The sequence below is a fragment of the Microcaecilia unicolor genome, chromosome 2, assembly GCF_901765095.1.
Source record: "Microcaecilia unicolor chromosome 2, aMicUni1.1, whole genome shotgun sequence".
Lineage (NCBI taxonomy): Eukaryota > Metazoa > Chordata > Amphibia > Gymnophiona > Siphonopidae > Microcaecilia > Microcaecilia unicolor.
This window is the reverse complement of record NC_044032.1, coordinates 571,295,594-571,308,838: the sequence shown is the minus strand read 5'-3', so window position 1 is coordinate 571,308,838 and position 13,245 is coordinate 571,295,594. Positions and strand designations below refer to the sequence as shown.

General features: G+C 42.3%; 1 protein-coding gene across 1 annotated transcript in view; it reads left to right on the top strand.

The window, feature by feature from the left end:
- KLKB1 (kallikrein B1) overlaps positions 1–13,245 on the top strand; it is a 194,811-nt gene that overhangs the window by 158,585 nt on the left and 22,981 nt on the right. The window contains exon 25 of the mRNA XM_030192212.1: positions 8,330–8,469. Coding sequence (XP_030048072.1) covers positions 8,330–8,469 — 140 coding nt within the window. The remainder of the gene's footprint in view (positions 1–8,329; positions 8,470–13,245) is intronic.

The following is a 13,245-nucleotide window of genomic DNA, read 5'->3' as shown; positions in this document are numbered from 1 at the left end:
CCCATACTCTGTATTCATCCATGGACAGCATAGGCTTCAGTCTAAACAACATATGGAGTTGCCATAACCTGATTCTGCATTGACAACCTATAGTCAAGCACTACTCCTAGTAACTTAGCAGGAGGCAGTTCATACTATTTAGTTTATCTTATTGCATTTGGTAAATTTAACAAACCGGAGAATTTGTAATTTTTCCTACTTTGCTTTACCTCCTTTTAAGGGTATAAAGAGATTTTCCATTTATGATGAATTACTTGTTGTGCAAACAACCAGGATATGGAAGCTGGTATCCTCTTGTTTTAATGAGTTTATAATTACAGACTATTTAGAAAAGATTTGAAAACATTACTCTACAAAATATTTCTGGACTCATTATAACATCTAGCTATTATTCAGACAAAATTTGGGATGAAAAGTGTTAATGATTGTATAATCTCGTGTATATTTCTGACAAGTATGTTATCTTCCAAAGGATTGTCCTTGGTTTTCCTTACTGTAAACTGCTCATAATGATTGTATACTACTTTGTACTTTCATAGATCGCTTTGTATATTTTTGATAAGCATGTTATCTTCCCAAGGGTTTTCCTTGGTTTCCCTTATTGTAAACCACTCAGAGCGGTGTATAAGCCTGATGTAAATAAAGTAAAATTAATTAGAATTTAATTGCACAAATGTCAAAGCATATTCTATAAAGTGATGCGTGTAAATTTAAAAGCACAGCTCTGAAAAGGGGGTGTGGCCATATGTCGGTCATGGGCATTCCTAGAATTTATATGCACTGTTATCGCAAGACACTACTGCCACCTCTCCTTCTTCATAAAGATGTTGGTGCAGTGTATGATCCAAAGAATAAATATAGTTATAATAGAAAAACTAGCCTCAGGTGCCCAGGGAGCCTATACATAAGACTCCACTGAATTGGCTAACATCACCGGCCCCACCACCTTCCGAAAAAAAACACAATAATAAAAACACCTCCCTAAAAAAACACCTATAGGAAGAAAAAATATTGTGGTCAAAAAACGGAACGTGAGTGATATATCAATTATCAAAAATTCTGGTCATACACCCACACCAAACGTCTCTGGTTCAGGATGGATCTGTGAAAAACACTGCAATCCACATACTCAACTATACACTTTAACAGACCGCAACCAGTTGGATTTTTAATGACTGCACAGTTCTTGAACTTCAATAGTCTAGTCATTGCTAGAAAGCATCATCATTAATAGCAATATAACCAACATTTGATGGCTTAGAATTTATCTGAGTAATTCTTTATAGCATTTCCCTTCTCGTGCAGTCAGCTGTGTATAGAAAAGCAAGATTTATACTCCAGTGGTAAATTCAAATCGATCATCCACCTGGATCTCAAAAAATCTTTGTGGGTTAAATAATTCCAAACTCGCAATCCTGCTTATAATCGAACGAGAAAAACGCCCAAGTTCCGACCTAAATCGGGAGATGGACGTTTATCTCACAAAAACGAATAAAGCGGTATAATCGAAAGCCGATTTTTGGACGTTTTCAACTGCACTCCGTCGCGGATGCGGACAAAGTTGATGGGGGCGTGTCAGAGGTGTGGCGAAGGCGGAACTGGGGCGTGGTTATCTGCCGAACAAAGATGGGCGCATTTCACCAATAATGGGAAAAAAGTATGCGTTTTTAGCTAGAATTTAGGACACTTTTCCTGGACCCTGTTTTTTCACGAATAAGGCCCCAAAAAGTGCCCTAAATGACCAGATGACCACTGGAGGGAATCGGGGATGACCTCCCCTGACTCCCCCAGTGGTCACTAACCCCCTCCCACCACAAAAAATGATGTTTCACAACTTTTTATTTTCACCCTCAAATGTCATACCCAGCTCCCTGGCAGCAGTATGCAGGTCACTGGAGGAGTTGTTAGGGGGTGCAGTGGACTTCAGGCAGGTGGACCCAGGCCCATCCCTCCTACCTGTTACAATTGTGCTGCTTAATGCTTATTAGTCATCCAACCCCCCCAAACCCACTGTACCCACATGTAGGTGCCCCCCTTCACCCCTTAGGGCTATAGTAATGGTGTAGACTTGTGGGCAGTGGGTTTTGAGGGGGATTTGGGGGGCTCAACACACAAGGGAAGGGTGCTATGCACCTGGGAGCTCTTTTATCTTTTTTTTTGGTTTTGTAAAAGTGTCCCCTAGGGTGCCCGGTTGATGTCCTGGCATGTGAGGGGGACCAGTGCTCTACGAATCCTGGCCCCTCCCACGAACAAATGCCTTGGATTTATTTGTTTTTGAGCTGGGCGCTTTCATTTTCCATTATCGCTGAAAAACAAAAACGCCCAGCTCACACATTGTTGAATAAAACATGGGCGTCTATTTTTTCCCACAATACGGTTCGGTCCACCCCTTCAAGGACCCGTTCTTGGAGATAAACGCCCATGGAGATAGGCGTTTTCATTCAATTATGCCCCTCAATGTCTCTTAAATTTCTCGACAGCAAGGGACCCAACTGTTTCGCTACTTCATCAGGAGAAATACAATGAAACAAAAATTTTTTTCATTACACTGTCATATAACATTCCCGTTCCGTGCATAATTTAGGTGTTGGCAGTCACACCAGGTTTTTATTGGCGTAAATGGCCATGACTAAGTATAATCACAGGAAATGAGTGTTGAGCATATTCTAAGTAGAGGAGTGTGGTAGCCGTGTTAGTCCACTCTTAAGGTTATCAATAGAAATCAAACAAAATAAAACATGGAAAAGAAAATAAGATGATACCTTTTTTATTGGACATAACTTAATTTATTCTGCATTCAATACATACCATTCTACAATCAGATTCAAAATTGACTACTCCCCAGAAAAAGTCAATTTTTTGGACACCACGGTCTCAATCAGTGATGGCTGTATACAAACATCTATATACAAGAAACCCACAGACAGATGTAGCTACCTCCACAACTCCAGCTTCCATCCTTCACATACAAAAAGATCCATCATTTACAGCCAAGCCACAAGATACCACCGTATCTGCTCTGACCCAGGGGACAGAGACAGACACCTTAAAACCCTGACTGAATCCTTCAAACAGAAGGGCTACAACCCCAAAATAATCTCCAAGAATATTGCCTCCTCCCTCAAAACACCCAGGGAGAATCTGCTACAGTACAAAAAGAAAAAATCCACAGACAGAATCCCGCTTGTAGTGACATACAATCCAGAGCTGGAAAAACTGAGGAAAATCATAAGAGATCTACAACCTATACTCCAGGAGGATGAATTACTGAAAGAGATATTCCCATCCCCATCAGTACTGGCCTTCCGACAGCCACCCAATTTAAAACACAAGCTAATCAGAAGTAAACTTCCTTCACAGACTGAAAAGGAACAGAAGGGCACACTTCCCTGTAATTTATCCAGTTGCAAACTATGCCAAAATATTTCACAGGACCCCAAAGTCATCCACAAAGGAAAGATATTCAACATAAAGGGATCTTTCACTTGCTCATCTTCCAATGTGGTATATATCATTCAGTGTAAAAAATGTAACGAAGGATGCTATATTGGAGAAACAGGCCAGATGCTTAAGACAAGATTCAATTTACATAGACATCATATGAACAATACTGGTGCCAGCAGGGTTCCCACGCCTGTTGGTCAACATTTTACAGGACCAGGACACTGTACCAGTGATTTCACAGTGAGAATCCTCAAAGGTAACTTTAAAACCATACAAGAACGTAAGACCTTTGAAGTCAGAATGATTGAATATTTTAACACCCAACAGAAAGGACTTAACAAGGATCTGGGGTTCCTAGCCCATTATAAACCATAAAGCTGTATGTCTCTGTTGATCACCCTCCCCTCACCTATCCACACCCACCCTGTTAGAATATCAATGATATGCTTTGATGTCCCCATGCATACTTCCTACCCACCCCCCTCCTCCCACTCTGTCAGACTGTCATAGTAATGCTTGAATGTTTTCACTTATATACACTGTCAGCTAGCACATTTGCTTATTTCCGATCTGAGGAAGAAGGGCAACCTTCGAAAGCTAATCAAGAAATGTATTAAGTTATGTCCAATAAAAAAGGTATCATCTTATTTTCTTTTCCATGTTTTATTTTGTTTGATTTCTATTGATGAGCATATTCTATAAACTATATCTAGATTTAGGTGCATTTGATAAATTGCGCTTAAATTCAGGCATGGTTTATAGAATATGCCTAGGCGTATCTTTTTCAGTGCTGATTTTTTAGGTGTCATCAGGGGCGTAGCTACGGGTGGGCCTGGGTGGGCCCAGGCCCACCCAATCATGGCTCAGGCCCACCCAGTTTTGCCTGATCCACCAAACGATTCTGTCTTAGGCTTAAGGAAATTGCCAGGGCTCCAGCCTCATTGGCTCTGCTCACAGCCACACAGCAAAAACAAAACAAAACAGGAGCTCTCTGCCTGCCTTGCCTTACCTCTGTTCCCCGTGGCATGCAGACCGGTGTCACAAGGAAATTTCTGCCACAAGCATGAGGTTTGCAGCTCAAGGTTCTTGCTTCAGCCTTCAGGCCACCCAAGTACCAGCTGGCCGGGACTTGGAAGCTGGCAACAGTGAAGGCAGGGCTGCAGCTCAAAGAGGTTAGATATGTTAATTGCGTACCCTGCTTTCAAAAGCGAAGAGGTTCCAAGTGTCAGGATTCCTGCAATTGCTGAAATGGTCTGGGGCTATGTTTACCTCGGTTTTGAAAAAGCATACCTGAGTGTTTGATTACGGGAGCTCTCTTTTACAACCTGTAGAGAAACATTCTTTGATAAATATCCCGGGGCAATTGCACTGCTAGTTAGGATAGAGTACTGTTTGTTTTCATGCAGCTTTCAGAAACTTGCATGCCATGACTGCTTTGTGTGGTTCATCACTTGAGATATACCTCCTGCTTCCACCTTTATGCATGGATCTAGTCAGGATTCCTCAGAGTTTTGTCTCTTTCCCCTACCATCATCCCAAACAAAGCAAGCAGTCGTTTGAGCTGCTGCATCCATGTTGTCGCTCTTTAATGTTGGTAGCATGTTTATTTAATCTCACTTATATGTTCAAACATGCCAGCTTTTCATAGGTAGAGTAGTAAATTGTTATAAATCGTAATTAGTGTGTCATTTGGAAGAGGAGCAGGTTATAGGGACACTCTAGCACTATTGTATTCATGTAGAGATTTTTTTTTCTCCTGGAAAGAGCCACTAAAATAGATATATTATGAGAATCAGGTGCTCAACATCCAGAGTTTCTATCTATTTATTTACTTGGTTAAAGTTATTTATAACATTTATATTCCCACATTAAACATGAATTAGGTTGAAACCTGGGAGCATTTAAAATCTTTTTTTTTCCTGTGCCTAGATCAAAAGAGAAAGATAGTCGGCATCCCTGCCAGCAAAGGTATGCCTTAAATGCTCGCATGGGGGGGCGGAGGGGAGAGTGAGGAGTTCCCCCCCTAGACAGTGACGAGCCCACCCAGAAACCCACCAACAAATTTAAATGTGTTTTTGGGTGGGGGTGGGCTCAATGCCCAAGTTTTTAAAAAAAAGTTGTATTTTTTATGCTGGTGGGTTTTTGGGTGGGGAAGTCTCTGCAGTGCCCAGGTTAAAATAATAGTAATATTGTTATTATTTAAAAGCTTTATATTTAATGTGGGCAGGTTTCTGGGTGGGGGTGAGGGGATGCCATACTAGGGAGTTATGGGTAAGGGGGTAGGACAGGGCTAATGCTAGGCTGCGTACAGGGAGGGGTGGGGCAGATGCCTAGTTATCAGATGGATGGTGGGGAAGGGAAGGACTGATGCTGGGCTATGGGAATGGATAGTGGGGGTAGAGTAGAAGGGCTGGATCATGGTGGGATAGGGAAGGGAAAGGCCGATGCCAGGCTACAAGGATGGTTAGGGGGGTAAGGAAGGGAAGGACTGATGCCAGGCTACAAGACAATTTCTGATTTTTGGTCCTTAATTCTATAATTGATGAGGGTTGGTCTGTGTTCTGCGTGTGATCCAGCAGGTGAGAGATTTTGCTGGCATGTAGTTTGTGTGGATCTACGATTCTGACTTGTCTGGCCTTTCCAATGAGATGCGTATTGCTGTTGTGTGTATTCACTGCTGCCTTTTTAAAGGTACTGTTATTGGCATTTGTATTCAGAATTGGTTAAAGTTTGCAACATAGACTCTAAGAAGTTTCTTTGCAGGATTTTCTCTTACTTCACAAAGTACCTGGAGGTGAAGGGATTTTGTGTTGCTATTATTGAGGTGATACCCGAATTTAAATACATTTTTCCTAGGAAAGCTATAAGAGGAAACATTCTAGCTATGTTTTCTATATGCGACAAATTCCATAGTAGGTAGAAAAGGAAGAAGTCTTCAAAGGTATATTTACCAAATTTTAAATGTTTGATTAATACAGCTTAATAAGGCATATACTGTATATTGTAATCAACCCAAATAAAGGAGTTTGACTCTTGTATGTACTGATAGTATGGAGGTGTCCCTTTAAATTGGTGAAAAACAGATAGATTCACCCTTAAGACTATTAAATCTTAACAAAACGAACCTCAAATCTCCCAGCAAGGAACTCTGCAAAAATATTGTCAATCCCTTGTATAAATGGGAGTAGAATACTATCATAGGTTCTGTTTAAGAGAGAATGGAGAAAAAACCCCCAACGTAAAAACTCATCAACTAGATGAGAAAACCGTATGGGATGAAAAAACTCTCTTTCTCTCTTTATATTGTAATGTAAAGTTGAAGGATATGTACCACATTTTATTTTGTCAGCATCAGAAGGGAGATAGAGTAGAGCTAGAGGAAGTGAAAAAGACTTCAACGTTTACTTAATCAGGCATTTGTTATAAAGCAAAGTTTGAAGGATATATGCTATTGCTGTAATTATATTGCAGGATCCTGTCATGTGTATTGAGATGTTTGCTATTATTGCAGACTTATGTCTGGTCAAGTTTAAGATATGGGATAATGTATTACAAATATCTGTTTTTCTATTAAGTATATATGTGGTTTATATTGATGCAGGGCAGCTGTTGGGCAGACTACTTAGAAATCCATCATACCTATATACATAGTGCCTACCCATATTAGCTCCAGGCCCACCCAAAATGTCAGGTCTGGCTACGCCACTGGGTGTGATATATAGAATCTAGCCCTAAGTGTGCAAATGTTGATCCAGCCTATCAGGGGCGTAGCCAGACCTTACGGTGGGAGGGGGCCAGAGGTCGAGGTTGGGGGCACATTTTGAGTGCCGCCCCGCCACCCCGCCCCCGCCGCCACGCCACGCCTCGCTTCGCCTCACCTCCCCCCCTGCAGCCACTGCCTCGTGCCTTCTCGCACCCCCCTTACCTCCTCGCACCCCCCTCGCCTTGCAAATACCTTTGCTGGCGGGGGACCCCAACCCCCACCAGCCGAAGCCTTCCTTCAGCGCCGTCTCCGGCGCAGCTGCGTTCCTGCCCTGCTCTCCTTGCTCCTCGTGTCTTGTGCATGCTGACGCTCTTTCTCAGGGGCCTGGACATAGTATGCAGGGGCCCAGGACCCCGTGGCTCCTCATAGTTACGCCCCTGCAGCCTATGCCCTGCCCATTCCCCTCCCCTCCCCTGTGAATTTCCCCTTGCAATTATGGCCAAAGCCATTTTAGTGTGTAATTATATAGAAGCACTTAGGCGTGCTACTGCCAATCTACACTTATTTATTTATTTATTTGTTACATTTGTACCCCACATTTTCCCACCTATTTGTAGACTCAATGTGGCTTACATAGTGCCGGAGCGGTGTTTGCCGACTGCAGTGTAAACAAATACAAAGTGATATTGTGGTAAGATAGAGTTCATGTGGCACAGCCACATTTGGGAATCGTACATCGGGAGAGTTGTGTTATGTCCATTACATATTTTGGATATGTTGTGTTGCAGAGATCAGGCATTTATGTTGGATCGGTAGGGTAAGCTTTTTTAAACAGGTTAGTTTTTAGTTTTTTTTCTGGAAGTTTAGGTGATCGTACAAAGTTTTCAAGTAGTTTTCGTACGTAGTTTTTATTTATTGATTATGTATTGTACCACAAATGGTAGTATTCTATAGATTTAAGTGTACAAATGCCGCCTCTATTTAGGCAATCTGTTATAGAATGAGGGGGTTAGAGAGCAAGCACTTTGAAGCAGGGACATTGTATCTCAATGTTTAACACACCATTATATAATTCTGTATACATCCAGTAACGCTATAAAAATAACTGCAGTTAGTTATTAAAATGCCCATGATGAAATCTAGCTACTGCTATAATGTATGGTAAATATTTTGTCTTTTTAGGCAAAGCAGAAAATGTTCTCCAGGAGGCCACAATTCCTCTAATCTCAAATGAGGACTGCCAGAGTAACTACAAAAATTACAAGATAACCAATTTAATGGTGTGTGCTGGTTATGAACAGGGTGCTATTGACGCTTGTAAGGTAATAATGAATTTTTTCATAATATACCCAAACTGCATAATTGTCCAGATTAAAGCCTCTGTAATAAATAAGTGGCACATGTGTGAGGGGCATTTTCGATATGATGTCTAAATCCAGCAAAATGTCCAAAAATCTGGTGGCAGAGATATTTTCAAACCTGAAAAATGTCTTTTTGTTTTGAAAATGGCCATTTCTTAGACGTTTTGTGCTCAGTGTGTTTTTCTTTTGGGACCATTTTCAAAAAAATAAGGGCTAAGGGGAAAAATGCACAAAAGCAAGCCATTGGGATATCTGGGGGGAGGGGGTGTCAACATTGTTAGTAGACTGGCACCACAAATATCCCAGCAGAGCAGTCAGGCTATGTCTGCAAGTATCGCCTATATGTGGGTACAGTAGGTTTTTGGTGGGTTATGGAGAGCTGACACTTTCCACCATAAGTGTAACATTTAGAGTGGGATATGGGCCTGGATCCCCTTCTCTTCAGTCCACTGCATCGACCACTAGGCTACTCCAGGGACCTGCTTGCTGCTCTAATAGGACGCTGTCATAGAGGCTGGTATGATGAGGTAGAGTGGAGAGCAGAGGGAAATGGGTGCCCCCCCCAAGTCCATCCCGGGCCCCCTCCCAAAAAGCATGCCCTTGCAATACACACTCACACTCGCATGATACATAAACACTCACATTCAAATACATACCCATACCCTAGCCTTTGACAACCCACCCTCACATTTCCACAAGTAAACAGTTAAACTCTCTCTGTGGAAATAGATGCCCTATCATTGGATCACACGCATACACAACAAACACTATCAATCACTAAGCATACTCCCCCTAATATTTAAAACTATTTAACCAGCCAGGAATGGCTTCTGGCAAGTTAAATAGGGCTTAAGTGCCTAACTATGGATATTCAGCAGGAGATAACCAGCTATGTTGAGCAATATATTAGGTTAGCAGCTAGCCACTAATTGGGATATTCAGCAGGAGATAACTGGTTATCTCCTGCTGAATATCCCGATTAGTGGCTAGCCGCTAACCAGCTATATTTCTCAAAATAGCTGGTTAGGTGCGGATATTCAGCGCCAAACCAGCTATGTTGAGCGGTCAAAATAGACTGCTTAAATAGCAGGCCTATCTTTGACTGCTAAAATGTTAACCGGTTAGCGCTGAATATCAGCATAGCTGGTTAACTTTGTAGCAGCCAAAATAAACCCGGATATTCGATAACAGTCACTAGATGTGGCCTATACCCTCATTTCGATGCTTCCCAGTCACAGGAAGTATCTTAAATTTCAATTAGGGAGGCACCACTACCAGCATCACGTTCTGCTTTTTGGCCTTGGGTCAGCTCCCAGGGTCTTTATGAAATGTCTAGCAGTAGTTGAGGCATCACTATGCAGACCGGAAATGTATGTGTTTCCATAACTTGACAATTAGCTGGTCAAGAGCACATCAAAGAAAGAGGTGCAGGAGTCCATGCAGAGAACTACTTGTGTACTAGAGATACTAGGGTTCGTTATAAACTACCCCAAGTTCCACCTGTACCCAGAATAGCATTTGAAATACATAGGATCCCTGCTTAATACAGTGCAAGCTTGGGCCTTCCTGCCCCTAGTGAGAATATATGCCTTGATTGTGTTTGCCTTGCAGGTCCACAGCAGCCAGCAGGACACAGCTCAAAAGATGTTGAGGTTACTAGGCCTCATGGCCTCCACATTGCATGCCACTCCCATGGTTTGCCTCCATTTGAGAGGGGCCCAATGGACTTTAGTTTCCCAGTTGTCTCAGGCCACAGGGAACCTGGCAGGTGTCATCCAAGTCCTCCCAGAACTAGTTCAATCCCTACTCTGGTGGACAATTTGGCCGAATTTGACCATGGGACTATAATTCCAAATTCCACCCCCTCAGAAGTTGTTGACAATGGTTGCATCCAACTTTGGATGGGTAGCTCACGTAGATGGGCTTCACACTCAGGGGACATGGTCTGCCTGGGAACAGATCTCCACATCAAGCTCTTGGAGCTAATTGTACTCATCCAAGTAGGTTGCAATATATTATGTGAACAAGCAGGGCGTATGGAATTCTATCCCTTGTGTCAGGAGGTGGTGGGGATGTGGTAGTGGGTTGTTCTTCACAGAATGGTCCTACAGGCCACATACCTGGCTGCCAAGGAAAACAGCCTGGTGGACAGACTGAGCAGGGAGATGCAACTTCAACAAGGGCATAGCCCGCAAGATCTTCCAAGAGTGGGGCACACCCTCGGTGGATTTCTTTGCTACTTATCTCAACAACATTTATGAGGTTCTTATTCAAAGTAGAACTATTGTCCCAACTGAACTCTTCTGCTCTCGAGATTTTTGCCTGCAAATTAAGCAATCCTGCATTGCTGGATCCCATATGCTTTGTTTTGTTCTATCACCCTCCAGGAAGCTGGTCTGCCTTGGAAAGCTATTTTACTGAATTCCTCTCAAATATTTGTGGTTTATTAGTAGGTGATATTAACTTGCATATTGATAACCCTAGGTATGTCAAGACAAAGAGCTTACTTGATTTTCTTGCCTCCTGCCAGTTTCTTCTACCACATTCCCAATCCTCCCACATTAGGGGTCATCTGCTGGATCTGCTGGCATATAGAACTATGTATATGGAGAATTTCTACTTGGGAAACCCATCCTGGTGTTGTGTTCCTTTTTCAGACCATAAGACTCTGGAATTCACTCTTTAATGGAGAAAAGTTACTAGATCTTTTCAGTCCACTGTCACCTTTCCTTCTTTTAAATCGAGAGGCAGAATTGATCCTGTAAAATTCTGATCTGGAATCTTTGATAGTCCACAACTTCCAGACACAGACAGCAAGGATTTCTTGTGTAAGTGGGATGAGTTATGTAGTTGTACTCTGGATAGTATAGCTCCCATCAAAATTTGCCCATACATACATACATAACATAGTAGATGACGGCAGAAAAAGACCTGCACGGTCCATCCAGTACTCACCCATAGGGTGTCTCCCTGGTACAATCAGGATGTTCTCCTCCTGAAAAAAGCAGTGTAGAAAATTAGAGCGTAAGTGGTCCAGACATAAATCTGATGAGAATAAAATGCTTTGAAGGAAAGCTATCAGGGATTATAAGAAAAAGACTGTAGACTCTAAAACCCTCTACTATAAAGAGCAAATTGTTCACAACCACTTAAACACTCATAAGCTCTTTAACCTTATTAATACGCTTGTATTGACTGAAAACTTAACATCAGTAACTGTAGCCATTCCCTCTGCTAATCAATTAGCTATGTATTTTGAACAAAACGTAACTAACATTAGGAGGGCTGTGTTGCAATTTAAGGCCACTGACGTTCAATCTTGCTACAAGAACCTAGTGCAAATGATGGTATTGCAGCTGACCAACTGTGGTCCTCCTTTCTGTTACCCACTCATGAGACTGTTAAATCCTTTCTCACAAAGTATTCTTCCTCACATTTCCTTCTGTCTGCTCGTCTAAGTTATTTATTAAAAACTGCACCAGGAGGATCCATTGACCTTCTTCAACATAGTAAATGAAATGACGGCAGATAAAGGCCTGTACAGTCCATCCAGTCTGCCCAACAAGCAGTAAAGTCTCACGCAATAACTGATCGATAATGACCTAGACGCGTCAAATGCCACTTGGTGTGTGCCCAATACGTATGTCTGAAAATAAAAATTATTTTTTGGATATGCATATTGGATGTGTGCCACAAATGAAATTACCGCAACAGCCACATGGTAGCCGGGCAGTAACTCCATTTTGGCGCACATTGGGTGCGTGTAGACGCTTTCGTGGCTTAGTAAAAGGGCCCCTTAGTTTCTTCCACTCCTGTGACTGTTTCATGATCATATCTAATTTATGCTGACACAAAGGGCTTTTCCTCAGCGGAAAGGTTTCATAATATTTACCCCAATCCCTAAGACCACCTCAGCTTCCTTGGGAGACATTACTAATTACAGGCCTGTTGCTTCTATCCCATTGTTGAGTAAGGTAATGGAGGGAATAGTTGGTACTTGGCTTATGAATCTCCTTTCCTCTTTCTCCCTCTTGGCATAAATCACAGTCAGGCCTTGTTATAGTACTGGGGAGAGTGTCTTCTGTATGTGCATCCTCCCATATCTCTCATAGAGAAGACTGCTGAAACTCAAGCAAGATCGGGGAGCCACGATTCTGATTGCCCTGTACTGGCTGAGGCAGATCTGGTTCCCACTTTTTCAGGAGTTGTCCTCCAAAGAACTGTAGGGATTGGAGTATTTTCTGACCCTCATCACACAGAATGAGGAGTCTCTTCTGCACCCCAGCTTCCAAACCCTGGCCCTTACAGACTGGATGTTGAGAGCATAGAATTTCAGTCCTTGGATCTGTCTGAGGGTGTCTCTAGAATCTTGCTTGCTTCCAGGAAAGATTCCACTAAGAGATGTTATTCTTTTTAATGGAAGAGGTTTGCCAACTGGTATGAGGGCAAGGCTCTAGATCATCTTACTTGCTCTACACAAAAACTGCTTGAATACCTCCTGCACCTCTTTGAGTCTGGTTTGAAAACCAACTCTGTAAGGGTACACCTCAGTGTAATCAGTGCTTATCATCTTCATGTAGCCATCAGCAAATGCACACTACTTCAAGATCTCAAAAGTTTGAGTCTCTATTGTTCTAGCAGTGTTGTTTTCAGTGAGACTGGAAATAGAGATTCCCACATTTGAGAATACAACTGGCCTGCATGTCCTTGGAGAAAGTGAAGTGGCTCACCTGTAGC